At 42.9% G+C, this 16,941-nt stretch overlaps 1 protein-coding gene across 1 annotated transcript in view; it reads right to left on the bottom strand.

The window, feature by feature from the left end:
- Positions 1-16,941, bottom strand: part of MYLK (myosin light chain kinase) — a 246,733-nt gene that overhangs the window by 120,692 nt on the left and 109,100 nt on the right. The window contains exons 16-17 of the mRNA XM_063429182.1: positions 13,210-13,284; positions 11,531-12,870 (exon numbers count right to left, since the gene is read on the bottom strand). Coding sequence (XP_063285252.1) covers positions 11,531-12,870; positions 13,210-13,284 — 1,415 coding nt within the window. The remainder of the gene's footprint in view (positions 1-11,530; positions 12,871-13,209; positions 13,285-16,941) is intronic.

The following is a 16,941-nucleotide window of genomic DNA, read 5'->3' as shown; positions in this document are numbered from 1 at the left end:
CGCATTCTTGGGCTGATGTCCAAATTTTGCTTAACAATCATTTGGTATTTCCTCTAAGGAACCTGCCTGACCCCATCAAAGCCTTTTCCCCAGAATGGCAGAACATTGCTCAGGGATTATCCTTTAACCCGTGGCATCCCTGGGAAAAAAATCGGAGAAGCAGTAAACTGGAGCAGTATGACTGTCACTAGACCACCCCTCTATTCCCCATTTAATAAAACCATAATTATAACTCCCCCCCCCCACACACACACACAAACATTTAATAAAACCATAATTATACCCCCCCCCCCACACGCACACAAACATTTAATAAAACCATAATTATACCCCCCCCCCATTTTATAAAACCATAATTATACCCCCCCCCCCCCCATTTAATAAAACCATAATTATATTCCTCCACTTTAATACAATCATAATTATACCCCCCTCTCCATTTATTAAAACCATAATTATATTCCTCCACTTTAATACAATCATTATTACCGGTATACCCCCCATTTAATAAAACCATAATTATATTCCTCCACTTTAATACAATCATAATTATACCCCCTCCCCATTTAATAAAACCATAATTATATTCCTCCACTTTAATACAATCATAATTATACCCCCTCCCCATTTAATAAAACCATAATTATATTCCTCCACTTTAATACAATCATTATTACCGGTATACCCCCCATTTAATAAAACCATAATTATATTCCTCCACTTTAATACAATCATAATTATACCCCCTCCCCATTTATTAAAACCATAATTATATTCCTCCACTTTAATACAATCATAATTATACCCCCTCCCCATTTAATAAAACCATAATTATATTCCTCCACTTTAATACAATCATAATTATACCCCCTCCCCATTTAATAAAACCATAATTATATTCCTCCACTTTAATACAATCATTATTATACCCCCCATTTAATAAAACCATAATTATATTCCTCCACTTTAATACAATCATAATTATACCCCCTCCCCATTTAATAAAACCATAATTATATTCCTCCACTTTAATACAATCATAATTATACCCCCTCCCCATTTAATAAAACCATAATTATATTCCTCCACTTTAATACAATCATAATTATACCCCCTCCCCATTTAATAAAACCATAATTATATTCCTCCACTTTAATACAATCATTATTATACCCCCTCCCCATTTAATAAAACCATAATTATATTCCTCCACTTTAATATAATCATTATTATACCCCCCATTTAATAAAACCATAATTATATTCCTCCACTTTAATACAATCATAATTATACCCCCTCCCCATTTAATAAAACCATAATTATATTCCTCCACTTTAATACAATCATAATTATACCCCCTCCCCATTTAATAAAACCATAATTATATTCCTCCACTTTAAAACAATCATAATTATAGCCCCATTTAATAAAACCATAATTATATTCCTCCAATTTAAAACAATCATAATTATAGCCCCCATTTAATAAAACCATAAGTATAACCCCCATTTAATTAAACTATACTTACATTCCCGCCATTTAATAAAATCATGACCATCTTGACTTCAAGTTAATAGTGTAATACAGCCCCGCTTTTACAATTCTGTAACTATTATATTATAGCGTGATACAACCCAGCTATTACAATTCTGTAACTATTATATTATAGCGTGATAGAGCCCCACTATTACAATTCTGTAACTATTATATTATAGCGTGATACAGCCCTGCTATTAGAATTCTGTAACTATTATATTATAGTGTGATTGAGCCCCGCTATTACAATTCTGTAACCATTATATTAAAGCGTGATAGAGCCCCGCTATTACAATTCTGTAACTATTATATTTTAGAGTGATACAGCCCCGCTATTACAATTCTGTAACTATTATATTATAGCGTGATACTGCCCCGCTATTAGAATTCTGTAACTATTATATTATAGCGTGATACAGCCCTGCTATTAGAATTCTGTAACTATTATATTATAGTGTGATTGAGCCCCGCTATTACAATTCTGTAACCATTATATTAAAGCGTGATACAGCCCCGCTATTACAATTCTGTAACTATTATATTTTAGAGTGATACAGCCCCGCTATTACAATTCTGTAACTAGTATATTATAGCGTGATACTGCCCTGCTATTACAATTCTGTAACTATTATAATATAGTGTGATACAGCCCTGCTATTACAATTCTGTAACTATTTCTATTATAGCGTGATAGAGCCCCGCTTTTACAATTCTGTAACTATTATATTATAGCATGGTAGAGCCCCGCTATTACAATTCTGTAACTATTATATTATAGCGTGATACTGCCCTGCTATTACAATTCTGTAACTATTATAATATAGTGTGATACAGCAGTGCTATTACAATTCTGTAACTATTTCTATTATTGCGTGATAGAGCCCCGCTTTTACAATTCTGTAACTATTATATTATAGCATGGTAGAGCCCCGCTATTACAATTCTGTAACTATTATATTATAGCGTGATACTGCCCTGCTATTACAATTCTGTAACTATTATAATATAGTGTGATACAGCCCTGCTATTACAATTCTGTAACTATTTCTATTATAGCGTGATAGAGCCCCGCTTTTACAATTCTGTAACCATTATATTAAAGCGTGATAGAGCCCCGCTATTACAATTCTGTAACTATTATATTATAGCGTGATAGAGCCCCGCTATTACAATTCTGTAACTATTATATTATAGCGTGATACAGCCCCGCTATTACAATTCTGTAACTATTATATTATACAGCCCCGCTATTACAATTCTGTAACTATTATATTATAGCGTGGTACAGCCCCGCTATTACAATTCTGTAACCATTATATTATAGCGTGATACAGCCCCCCTATTACAATTCTGTAACCATTATATTATAGCGTGATACAGCCCCGCTATTATAATTCTGTAACTATTATATTATAGCGTGATACAGCCATGCTATTACAATTCTGTAAATAATATATTATAGCGTGATACAGCCCCGCTATTACAATTCTGTAACTATTATATTATACTGTGATACAGCCCTGCTATTACAATTCTGTAACTATTATATTATAGCGTGGTAGAGCCCTGCTATTACAATTCTGTAACTATTATATTATAGCGTGATAGAGCCCCGCTATTACAATTCTGTAACTATTATATTATAGCGTGATACAGCCCCGCTATTACAATTCTGTAACTATTATATTATACAGCCCCGCTATTACAATTCTGTAACTATTATATTATAGCGTGGTACAGCCCCGCTATTACAATTCTGTAACCATTATATTATAGCGTGATACAGCCCCCCTATTACAATTCTGTAACCATTATATTATAGCGTGATACAGCCCCGCTATTATAATTCTGTAACTATTATATTATAGCGTGATACAGCCATGCTATTACAATTCTGTAAATAATATATTATAGCGTGATACAGCCCCGCTATTACAATTCTGTAACAATTATATTATAGCGTGATAGAGCCCCGCTATTACAATTCTGTAACTATTATATTATAGCGTGATACAGCCCCGCTATTACAATTCTGTAACTATTAAATTAAAGCGTGATAGAGCCCCGCTATTACAATCCTGTAACTATTATATTATAGCGTGATATAGCCCAGCTATTACAATTCTGTGACTATTATATTATAGCGTGATATAGCCCCGCTATTACAATTCTGTAACTATTATATTATAGCGTGACACAGCCCCGCTATTACAATTCTGTAACTATTATATTATAGCGTGATATAGCCCCGCTATTACAATTCTGTAACTATGATATTATAGCGTGACACAGCCCTGCTATTACAATTCTGTAACTATTATATTATAGCGTGATACAGCCCGCTATTACAATTCTGTAACTATTATATTATAGCGTGGTAGAGCACCGCTATTACAATTCTGTAACCATTATATTATAGCGTGACACAGCCCCGCTATTACAATTCTGTAACTATTATATTATAGCGTGATACAGCCCTGCTATTACAATTCTGTAACCATTATATTATAGCGTGATACAGCCCCGCTATTACAATTCTGTAACTATTATATTAAAGCGTGGTAGAGCCCCGCTATTACAATCCTGTAACTATTATATTATAGCGTGATAGAGCCCTGCTATTACAATTCTGTAACTATTATATTATAGCGTGATAGAGCCCTGCTATTACAATCCTGTAACTATTATATTATAGCGTGATAGAGCCCTGCTATTACAATCCTGTAACTATTATATTATACCGTGATAGAGCCCTGCTATTACAATTCTGTAACTATTACATTATAGCGTGATATAGCCTGCTATTACAATTCTGTAACTATTATATTATAGTGTGATACAGCCCCGCTATTACAATTCTGTAACTATTACATTATAGCGTGATATAGCCTGCTATTACAATTCTGTAACCATTATATTATAGCGTGATAGAGCCTGCTATTACAATTCTGTAACTATTATATTTTAGCGGAATAATAATAACAGCCATTAACCACCATAATCAGTACAACCCTAATATACTGTGGGGGAATCATAAAACAGGGAGATGTTTTTGGCGCGATAGCGAGTCTGGGGGTGGGTTCCGTTCTCATCCCTGAAGAATGATTTCTTGTTGAGGAAGAGCTATTTATTCTGTTAATTGGCAGAGGAGGATGTGGTTAATGTAAAAGCTGAATAATTCCCCAAATATTCAGAGATAATTTCCCAGAAATTAACAAACATTCTGCAAGATTGATATTTGGAACAGCGCCATGTTAGGACGGTTTCCGCAACCCATTTACACATGGCTTCCAAACCATCTTCGTCTGGAGCCTGTGTCCCAGGAAAATATTTACCGGTACTTCATAAAAACAGTGGGAGTATTGATGGCTTATTGAAACTGTCTCCCACAGCATCCAATATTCCCCCGTGTCCCTGACTGTCTCCAACAGCCACCAATGAGCCCACTGTGTCACTGACTGTCTCACTCAGCCACCAATACTCTCACTGTGTCATTGACTGTCTCACTCAGCCAACAATGCCATCACTGTGTCCCTGGCTGTTTCACTCAGCCACCAATATTCTCACTGTGTCCCTGGCTGTTTCACTCAGCCACCAATATTCTCACTGTGTCCCTGGCTGTTTCACTCAGCCACCAATATTCTCACTGTGTCCCTGGCTGTTTCACTCAGCCACCAATATTCTCACTGTGTCCCTGGATGTCTCACTCAGCCACCAATGCTCATACTGTGTCCCTGACTGTCTCACTCAGTCACCAATGCTCTCAATTTGTCCCTGGATGTCTCACACATCCACCAATACTGCCACCGTGTCCCTGGCTGTTTCACTCAGCCACCAATATTCTCACTTTGTCCCTGACTGTCTCACCCAGCCACAAATGTTCCCATTGTGTCCCTGGTTGTCTCACACAGCAACCAATACTGCCACTGTGTCCCTGGCTGTTTCACTCAGCCATCAATACTCATACTGTGTCTCTGACTGTCTCACTCAGCCACCAATACTACCACTGTGTCCCTGGCTGTCTCACTCAGCCACCAATACTCCTACTGTGTCCCTGGCTGTCTCACTCAGCCACCTATGCACCCACTGTGTCCCTGGCTGTCTTACTCAGCCACCAATGCTCTCACTTTGGGTAGGTGAGAGAGCCAGGGACACACCAATGCGCCCACTGAGTGTCCATGGCTGTCTCACTCAGCCACTTATACTCTCACTTTGTCCCTGACTGTCCCACCCAGCCACCAATGAGCCCACTGTGTCCTTTGCTGTCTCACTCAGCCACCAATACTCCCACTTGGTCCCGGGCTGTCTCACTCAGCCACAAATGCTCTCACTGTGTCTCTTGCTGTCTCACACAGTCACTAATGCTCTCACTTTGTCCTTCACTGTCTCACTCAGCCACCAATGCTCTCACTGTGTCCCTGGCTGTCTCACCTAGCCACTAATACACCCACTGTGTCCATGGCTGTCTCACTCAGCCACCAATGTTCTCACTGTGTCCCTGGCTGTCTCATTTAGCTACCACTGTGCCTCTGGCTGTCTAACTCAGCCACCAATGCTCTGTGTCTCCCTGGTTGTCTCACTCAGCCACCAATGTGCCCACTGTGTCCCTGGCTGTCTCACTCAGCTACCAATACTCATACTGTGTCTCTGGCTGTCTCACTCAGCCACCAATACTCCCACTTAGTCCCTGGCTGTCTCACTCAGCCACAAATGCTCTCACTGTGTCTCTGGCTGTCTCTCTTAGCCACCAATGCTCTCACTTTGTCCTTCACTGTCTCACTCAGCCACCAATGCTCCCACTGTGTCCTTGACTCTCTCACTCAGCCACCAAAGCTCTCACTGTGTCCCTGGCTGTCTCACATAGTCATCAATGCTCTTACTAGGTCCGTGGCTGTCTCACATAGTCACCAATGCTCTCATTGTGTCCCTGGCTGTCTCACTCAGCCACCAATACTCTTACTGTGTCCCTGGCTGTCTAGCTCAGCCACCAATACTCCTACTGTGTCCCTGGCTGTCTCACTCAGCCACCAATACTCTTACTGTGTCCCTGGCTGTCTCGCTCAGCCACCAATACTCCTACTGTGTCCCTGGCTGTCTCGCTCAGCCACCAATGCTCTTGTTATGCCTGTGGCTGTTTCACATAGTCACCAATGCTCTCACGGTGTTCCTGGCGGTTTCACTCAGCCACCAATAATCCTACTGTGTCTCTGGCTGTCTTACTCAGCCACCAATACTTTCAATGTGTCTCTGGCTGTCTCACTCAGCCACCAATAATCCCACTGTGTCCTTGACTGTCTCACTCAGCAACCAATACTCTCAATGTGTCCCTGACTGTCTCACATAGTCACCAATGCTCCTACTGTGTCTCTAGCTGTCTCACTCAGCCACCAATGCTCTTACCGTGTCTCTGACTGTCTCACACAGCCACCAATACTCTCAATGTGTATCTTGCTGTCTCACACAGCCACAAATACTCTCACTTTGATCCCTGGATGTCTCACATAACCACCAATGCTCTCACTGTTTCCATGGCTATCTCACTCAGCCACCAATGCTCCCACTGTGTCCCTGGCTGTCTCACACAGCCACCAATGCATCCACTGTGTCCATGGCTGTCTCACTCAGCCACCTATACTCCCACTGTATCCTTGACTGTCTTACTCAGCCACCAATGCTCTCACTGTGACCCTGGCTGTCTCACTCAGCCACCAATGCTCCCACTGTGTCTCTGACTGTCTCATGCAGCCACCAATGTCTCTTGCAATGTCACTGTGTCTCTTGCTGTCTCTCAAAGCCGTAAATACTCTCACTTTGGTCCCTGGATGTCTCACATAGCCACCAATGCTTTCACTGTGTCCATGGCTGTCTCACTCAGCCACCAATACTCCCACTGTATCCTTGACTGTCTCACTCAGCCACCAATGCTCTCACAGTGTCCCTGGCTGTCTCACTCAGCCACCAATACTCTTACTGTTTCCCTGGCTGTCTCACTCAGCCACCAATACTCCTACTGTGTACCTGGCTGTCTCACTCAGCCACCAATACTCCTACTGTGTACCTGGCTGTCTCACTCAGTCACCAATACTCCTACTGTTTCCCTGGCTGTCTCACTCAGCCACCAATACTCCTACTGTGTCCCTGGCTGTCTCACTCAGTCACACATACTCCTACTGTTTCTTTGGCTGTCTCACTCAGCAACCTATACTCCTACTGTGTCCCTGGCTGTCTCACTCAGTCACCAATACTCCCACTGTATCCTTGACTGTCTCACTCAGCCACCAATGCTCTCACTGTGTCCCTGGCTGTCTCACTCAGCCACCAATACTCCTACTGTGTCCCTGGCTGTCTCACTAAGCCACCAATACTCCTACTGTTTCCCTGGCTGTCTCACTCAGCCACCAATACTCCTACTGTGTCCCTGGCTGTCTCACTCAGTTACCAATACTCCTACTGTTTCCCTGGCTGTCTCACTCAGCCACCAATACTCCCACTGTATCATTGACTGTCTCACTCAGCCACCAATGCTCAAACTGTGTCCCTGACTGTCTCACTCAGCCACCAATAATCCCACTGTGTCCTTGACTGTCTCACTCAGCAACCAATACTCTCAATGTGTCCCTGACTGTCTCACATAGTCACCAATGCTCCTACTGTGTCTCTAGCTGTCTCACTCAGCCATTAATGCTCTTACCGTGTCTCTGACTGTCTCACACAGCCACCAATACTCTCAATGTGTATCTTGCTGTCTCACACAGCCACAAATACTCTCACTTTGATCCCTGGATGTCTCACATAACCACCAATGCTCTCACTGTTTCCATGGCTATCTCACTCAGCCACCAATGCTCCCACTGTGTCCCTGGCTGTCTCACACAGCCACCAATGCATCCACTGTGTCCCTGGCTGTCTCACTCAGCCACCTATACTCCCACTGTATCCTTGACTGTCTTACTCAGCCACCAATGCTCTCACTGTGACCCTGGCTGTCTCACTCAGCCACCAATGCTCCCACTGTGTCTCTGACTGTCTCATGCAGCCACCAATGTCTCTTGCAATGTCACTGTGTCTCTTGCTGTCTCTCAAAGCCGTAAATACTCTCACTTTGGTCCCTGGATGTCTCACATAGCCACCAATGCTTTCACTGTGTCCATGGCTGTCTCACTCAGCCACCAATACTCCCACTGTATCCTTGACTGTCTCACTCAGCCACCAATGCTCTCACAGTGTCCCTGGCTGTCTCACTCAGCCACCAATACTCTTACTGTTTCCCTGGCTGTCTCACTCAGCCACCAATACTCCTACTGTGTACCTGGCTGTCTCACTCAGCCACCAATACTCCTACTGTGTACCTGGCTGTCTCACTCAGTCACCAATACTCCTACTGTTTCCCTGGCTGTCTCACTCAGCCACCAATACTCCTACTGTGTCCCTGGCTGTCTCACTCAGTCACACATATTCCTACTGTGTCTTTGGCTGTCTCACTCAGCAACCTATACTCCTACTGTGTCCCTGGCTGTCTCACTCAGTCACCAATACTCCCACTGTATCCTTGACTGTCTCACTCAGCCACCAATGCTCTCACTGTGTCCCTGGCTGTCTCACTCAGCCACCAATACTCCTACTGTGTCCCTGGCTGTCTCACTAAGCCACCAATACTCCTACTGTTTCCCTGGCTGTCTCACTCAGCCACCAATACTCCTACTGTGTCCCTGGCTGTCTCACTCAGTTACCAATACTCCTACTGTTCCCCTGGCTGTCTCACTCAGCCACCAATACTCCCACTGTATCATTGACTGTCTCACTCAGCCACCAATGCTCAAACTGTGTCCCTGGCTGTCTCACTCAGCCACCAATACTCCTACTGTGTCCCTGGCTGTCTCACTCAGCCACCAATGCTCTCACAGTGTCCCTGGTTGTCTCACTCAGCCACCAATAATCTTACTGTTTCCCTGGCTGTCTCACTCAGCCACTAATGCTCCCACTGTATCCTTGACTGTCTCACTCAGCCACCAATACTCCTACTGTGTCCCTGGCTGTCTCACTCAGTCACCAATACTCCTACTGTGTCCCTGGCTGTCTCACTCAGTCACCAATACTCCTACTGTGTCCCTGGCTGTCTCACTCAGCCACCAATACTCCTACTGTGTCCCTGGCTGTCTCACTCAGCCACCAATGCTCTCACTGTGTCCCTGGCTGTCCCACTCAGCCACCAATACTCCTACTGTGTCCCTGGCTGTCTCACTCAGCCACCAATGCTCTCACAGTGTCCCTGGCTGTCTCACTCAGCCACCAATACTCTTACTGTTTATCTGACTGTCTCACTCAGCCACCGATGCTCTCACTGTATCCTTGACTGTCTCACTCAGCCACCAATACTCCTACTGTGTCCCTGGCTGTCTCACTCAGTCACCAATACTCCTACTGTGTACCTGGCTGTCTCACTCAGCCACCAATACTCCTACTGTGTCCCTGGCTGTCTCACTCGGTCATCAATCCTCCCACTGTATCCTTGACTGTCTCACTCAGCCACCAATGCTCTCACTGTGTCCCTGGCTGTCTCACTCAGCCACCAATACTCCTACTGTGTCCCTGGCTGTCTCACTCAGCCACCAAAACTCCTACTGTGTCCCTGGCTGCCTCACTCAGCCACCAATGCTTTCACTATGTCCATGGCTATCTCACTTAGCCACCAATAAACCCACTGTGTCCATGGCTGTCTAACTCAGCACCCAATGCTCTTACTGTGTCACTGGCTGTCTTACATAGTCACCAAAGCTCTCACTGTGCGTCTGGCTGTCTCACACAGTCATCAATGCTCCTACTGTGTCCCTGGCTGTCTCACTCAGCCACCAATACTCCTACTGTGTCCCTGGCTGCCTCACTCAGCCACCAATGCTTTCACTATGTCCATGGCTATCTCACTTAGCCACCAATAAACCCACTGTGTCCACGGCTGTCTAACTCAGCACCCAATGCTCTTCCTGTGTCACTGGCTGTCTTACATAGTCACCAAAGCTCTCACTGTGCGTCTGGCTGTCTCACACAGTCATCAATGCTCTCACTTTTTTTGCCAACTCTGTTACTTAGACCCCAGTATTTCAGTTTCAATGCACCCCAAGTCACTGTATAGTGAATACCCCCAGGGCAGCTGTGAGCCCTGTCATTATAACAACTTTCACCACTAATCACAATAATAATGGCACGGCTTGTGCCAGCGATTGGTTCTGATTGTATCCGCAGTTATACATTCTAACAGGTAAACATCCAAGTTTCAATTCACTTTCTAACGTGTGGAACTGATTACTCCTTTCAGTTATTGGACTCACATCAGGGATACCCGATGGTATTGATCCGTTTTATGATTGACTAGTTTTAAATGGAACAATCGTTTAACCCTTTGAAGTCTGGAGGCGTGAGCATTACGTTGCTCTTCAGTTAGTATTTCAATGGGTTAACATACAGTGCTATGAAATGAAACTAAATCACCCATAGGCACAGTGCCTACTAATGGACTGCAGTCTGTGTGTAGAAGAAATGGGAATTGGGGGCACATTAGTTCTGTGTAGATTTGGAATCCACACCAGATTCCTATTGGGCTGAGCACCCCACTCATCCACTATAGGAACTCAGGAAAGCATACATTGGAAGCAGTATAAGCGTGTAGGACCCACCAAAATTGGGGTACTGTGACATCGTTTGTGGGCTTAACACAAAATAGCCATATGGGGGAACTCAATCTCCATGTTTGTTTGCTAAGATTTAAGTAGCCTTATAAAATGTTAGACAGTATAGTAGTATCAATGTGTAAATATAACCATTACATTCTCTCAATAATAACTTAACGTGTCACTAAATACTGCAAATGAAAACTAACACCCATTACCAAAATACTGCTTTTAAGCTTGTTATTTTAATATGTCACCCAACCAGATTTAACGTATAAAAAAAATAACCTGGTGATTGTTGCAAGCTCTGCCCCCACCTTATAATTTACCTTCTTGGAAGAGGACGATGAACTTCGAAGACTTTATGACTTTTCCATCCAGCGTCCAGGTGATGGTAGGTGGAGGATCGCCAGTAACATGACATTGCAACAGGAGTTTCTCTCCATCCACCAACCGCAGGTCCTGTAATGTCTCCGAAAACACCGGCAGTGTCCCTGCTTTCTTCTCCACCTCTCCATCCACCACTGTACAACAGTTCAAATCAATTATCTCCTCCTTGACCACAGGTTTTGCATTCACCTCAACCTTTTCCTCCTTGACCATAGGTTTTGCGTTGACCTCAACCTTTTCCTCCTTGACCACAGGTTTTGCATTGACTGACGCTTTTTCCTCCTTGACCACAGGTTTTGCATTCACTGCCACAATTTCCTCATTGAGCCCAGGTTTTGCATTAACTGCAGCTTTTTCCTCCTTGACCACAGGTTTTGCATTGACTGCAGGTTTTTCCTCCTTGAGCCCAGGTTTTGCATTGACTGTAACTTTTTCCTCCTTGACCACAGGTTTTGCATTGGCTGTAACTTTTTCCTCCTTGACCACAGGTTTTGCATTGGCTGTAACTTTTTCCTCCTTGACCACAGGTTTTGCAGTGACTACAGGTTTTTCCTCCTTGATTGTAGGTTTTGCACTGAATGCAGCTTTTTCCTCCTTGAGCCCAGGTTTTGCATTGACTGCAGGTTTTTCCTCCTTGAGCCCAGGTTTTGCATTGACTGTAACTTTTTCCTCCTTGACCACAGGTTTTGCATTGACTGCAGGTTTTTCCTCCTTGAGCCCAGGTTTTGCACTGAATGCAGCTTTTTCCTCCTTGATCACAGGTTTTGCATTTTCATGAGGCTCGGTACCATTTCCATTCTCGGTGGGAATTTTCTTCTTACTTCCTAAAACAGACCTGAAATCCGGTGTTGCTGTTTTTGCCACCACTTTCTCCGGTATAGGGGTCTTGGGAGTATTTGGCTTTTTCCCCAGCACTGAGCGGAAGTCCACCTGCTGCGGGCTACTTGCTTTCTTGTCATCTGCCGACAAGGCCTTGGGCTTGACCTGTCTCTGCAGATTGGCCCTGAAGTCCATTTGCTCTGCTGGGATTTCCTTAAGGTCTTCTTCTGAAATACTCCTTGTCCGAACTTTTTTCCCCAAAATCTTGCGGAAATCAAGCTGCTCTACTTCTTGCTGTCTCAGTTCTTCTTCTGTGTGCTCTTTGACCGAAACTCTTCTCTTGAAGACACCGCGGATGTTGTCCTGATCTTCTTCAGGTCTCCCGATGACCCTGTCAAGCCTCAGTGTCTCCTCCTGTCCCCATCCATCCCTCTCCACAAAGCCCGATTGCTCTCTCTGCCTGAGTGTGAGCAAAAGAAAAAGAAAGAGGCACTAAGAGAGGTTTGGCTTTAAAATCAAACAATTTCTGAGCTCAGAAGAATTGTCCTAGGGGGAGGGGGTTTGATTAGAAGGAACACAGTCCGTTGCTTTATTGCATCAGTGATGACTTCAGTGGCCTTATAAGGAAAAGAGCCAAAATAAACCCCCTGCCTTCCTCTAACCCTCTGGCTGTCTCCGTTCAGCACAGTATGATGGGTCACATTTGGGGAATTAGGTTGGCTCCCAGGCCCGGGAGGGAATTAACAGAGTAAAAAATAGCTCGAGCTGCGGCCGGCCTGAGAACCCTGCGCTGACTTACTCTCTGGCCATTCTGCTCGGCGAATTGTCCTCCAGCATCAGAGACACCTGGCAGCTGCACACACCCACCGCGTTCCTGAAACATAAACAAAAAGGGGATTTTTTTAAACCTTAAGAAAAACAATTAATTGCTTTTGTTACTTGCTTGACGTGACATTTTGACAATTAAAGTATTTATCCCAATGCTTCTCTCATCAACACATTTCTACATTTACACACGCTCTGTCACGCTTTAGATCAGTTACGGTAATTCTGCACACAGGGGGTTAAATCACCGAGCCGTTTCATTAGCCAGGGGTATACTTGGCACTGGCTCCTAGTGAACACTTTCAACAGGACATTTCAGAAACAATAAAGATTAACAAAACAACAAACTAAAATAGAGCCAAAAGGTATTAGTAACGGTTCATAAATGGTGGCTTCCAGACAATAAACAGTTACCGTAATAAGGTATCACAAGCAGATAGATTGCCAATGATGCGCTGAATACATTGAAGGGCCATACAGTGAAAACACTAAGGGTTAATGGCAGATCAGTCCATCACTAGAACGCCAGACTAGGCTGAATGCTTTGAACGAGCACTCAAATGGTTAATTGTTTCATTCTCAGAAAAACGCTGTAATTATAATCATTTGGGGTTTTTTTTTTTTTTTTTCTAGTTTGCAAATTTCAAAGAAGCAAGTGCGAGGATGCAACAGGCGCAGGGGGCGGGGCATTATTGGAAGCTACGTTTATATTTCTGACATTAAAATATTTCCCAGTTAGAAGTAGAAATTTCAGAGATAAATAGCAGTTAGTATCACATGGCAGGATGGGTACTAGGGGCAGTTAGCGTGTGGATTATTATGTGTCAGAATGGGATGGTAAAGTGGTTTATTTATTTATTTATTTTAGAAATACAATAATAAATATGATTCTCCTGATGTCAGTAGCAAGATAATTAAAAATATGACGATAAAAGGGTTAAACATAATTATGAATGCTGTGAATGAAGTTGTGTAAGATAAGACATTTATAGTTTAGTTTTCTCTCTCGTGTGCCTGTCTCTTTAAATCATAATACAGTAGATACCCCGTGTTTCCCACGGTTTACCTGTGCTGCGGATCCACTAACTGCCACTAATTCACATCCACGAGCCACTCTTACTCAACTTACTCAGAATGTAGGAATTGGGGAATTCTGCACAATTACTGATTTTATGAATAATGTACGTTTTTTTCTCCAAAATCTGCATGTTTAACCTCTTAACCTCTTCCTTGCTAGAAAAAAAGGCGCCTTTAAAAAGCAAGAAGTGTTGTGTATTTAATCAGATTTCTTTTCAACTCAACATACAATAAACTGTCTGCATTAACCCCCACCCTGACCCCCCTCTCCCCAGCCCTCGTTTATATTAAAAACTTAAAACTGGCACCATATATGGCTGTGAGCCTTTCTGCCTGTGAAGAGGACATGCCTAAGACAGCAGCCTCCGTCATGGAGCACAGAACTTCCTTCAAACTCATAATGGATTGCTAATGTTTTCTCTCACATAGACAGCGGCGCAGATCTGCCCCTCTGCATACAAGCAGCACCATATTAAGTGCTGTGCAGCTGATTTATGTCCTTTAAATCACCGGGGAGAGGGCAAATTGCGAATATTAAACTTTCTAGATTGGTCTAATGGCTTTTAAGTAAAACATTTTAATAGTACAGCTGTGAACTTCGAGGTAAACCAGGAAATGGGGGCAGGCTTATATACAGACAGCAAGCCCCATCACACTACATGAGCCAACCTCCAGCATACAAACAGTTTCCTACTGCAACTCCCATCATGCTAAGACAACTAACTTTTAACTTACCCACTGTTTAATACCGTAATTTGCATCATTCAAAGCCAACCTACCATCACACTAATCCAAGCAACACCTTCCCTGTGTGTACTGCAACTCCCATCATGATACTCGTAGCGACAGTGACTCATCATGTTTCACCAGCCAAGCTCTGGCACCTTACCTGAGTGTACTGCAACTCCCATCATGCTCTCAGTGGCAGAAACTCTCATCATGCTGCACAGCCTTTGCCAGTCCATTTGCTTGAACTGGGACTCCTAGTATGCTTTTCCAACCTCTGACACCTCAGCATCAGATAACGCCAACTCATCATATTACACCAGCCGAGCTCCAGCATTAGGAGATTAAAAATCCCATAAAGCACAGCAGCAAACAGTTGGCACAGGGAGCATAATGTGTGGATAATATCGTGACAGTTACCTTATTCTATCTGTGTGGGTAATATCGTGACAGTTACCTTATTCTATCTGTGTGGGTAATACCGTGACAGTTACCTTATTCTATCTGTGTGGGTAATACCGTGACAGTTACCTTATTCTATCTGTGTGGGTAATACCGTGACAGTTACCTTATTCTATCTGTGTGGGTAATACCGTGACAGTTACCATATTCTATCTGTGTGGATAATACCGTGACAGTTACCTTATTCTATCTGTGTGGGTAATACCGTGACAGTTACCTTATTCTATCTGTGTGGGTAATACCGTGACAGTTACCTTATTCTATCTGTGTGGGTAATACCGTGACAGTTACCTTATTCTATCTGTGTGGGTAATACCGTGACAGTTACCTTATTCTATCTGTGTGGGTAATACCGTGACAGTTACCTTATTCTATCTGTGTGGGTAATACCGTGACAGTTACCTTATTCTATCTGTGTGGGTAATACCATGACAGTTACCTTATTCTATCTGTGTGGGTAATACCGTGACAGTTACCTTATTCTATCTGTGTGGGTAATACCGTGACAGTTACCTTATTATATCTGTGTGGGTAATACCGTGACAGTTACCATATTCTATCTGTGTGGGTAATACCGTGACAGTTACCTTATTCTATCTGTGTGGGTAATACCACGACAGTTACCTTATTCTATCTGTGTGGATAATACCGTGACAGTTACCATATTCTATCTGTGTGGATAATACCGTGACAGTTACCTTATTCTATCTGTGTGGGTAATACCGTGACAGTTACCTTATTCTATCTGTGTGGGTAATACCGTGACAGTTACCTTATTCTATCTGTGTGGGTAATACCGTGACAGTTACCTTATTCTATCTGTGTGGATAATACCGTGACAGTTACCATATTCTATCTGTGTGGATAATACCGTGACAGTTACCTTATTCTATCTGTGTGGGTAATACCGTGACAGTTACCTTATTCTATCTGTGTGGGTAATACCGTGACAGTTACCTTATTCTATCTGTGTGGATAATACCGTGACAGTTACCATATTCTATCTGTGTGGATAATACCGTGACAGTTACCTTATTCTATCTGTGTGGGTAATACCGTGACAGTTACCTTATTCTATCTGTGTGGGTAATACCGTGACAGTTACCTTATTCTATCTGTGTGGGTAATACCGTGACAGTTACCTTATTCTATCTGTGTGGGTAATACCGTGACAGTTACCATATTCTATCTGTGTGGATAATACCGTGACAGTTACCTTATTCTATCTGTGTGGATAATACCGTGACAGTTACCTTATTCTATCTGTGTGGATAATACCGTGACAGTTACCTTATTCTATCTGTGTGGGTAATACCGTGACAGTTACCATATTCTATCTGTGTGGATAATACCGTGACAGTTACCATATTCTATCTGTGTGGGTAATACCGTGACAGTTACCTTATTTTATCTGTGTGGGTAATACCGTGACAGTTACCTT

This window comes from Pelobates fuscus, chromosome 8 (genome assembly GCF_036172605.1).
Source record: "Pelobates fuscus isolate aPelFus1 chromosome 8, aPelFus1.pri, whole genome shotgun sequence".
NCBI classification, from domain to species: Eukaryota; Metazoa; Chordata; class Amphibia; order Anura; family Pelobatidae; genus Pelobates; species Pelobates fuscus.
Note: the sequence above shows the minus strand (reverse complement) of the source record. Positions and strands in the feature narration are given on the sequence as shown.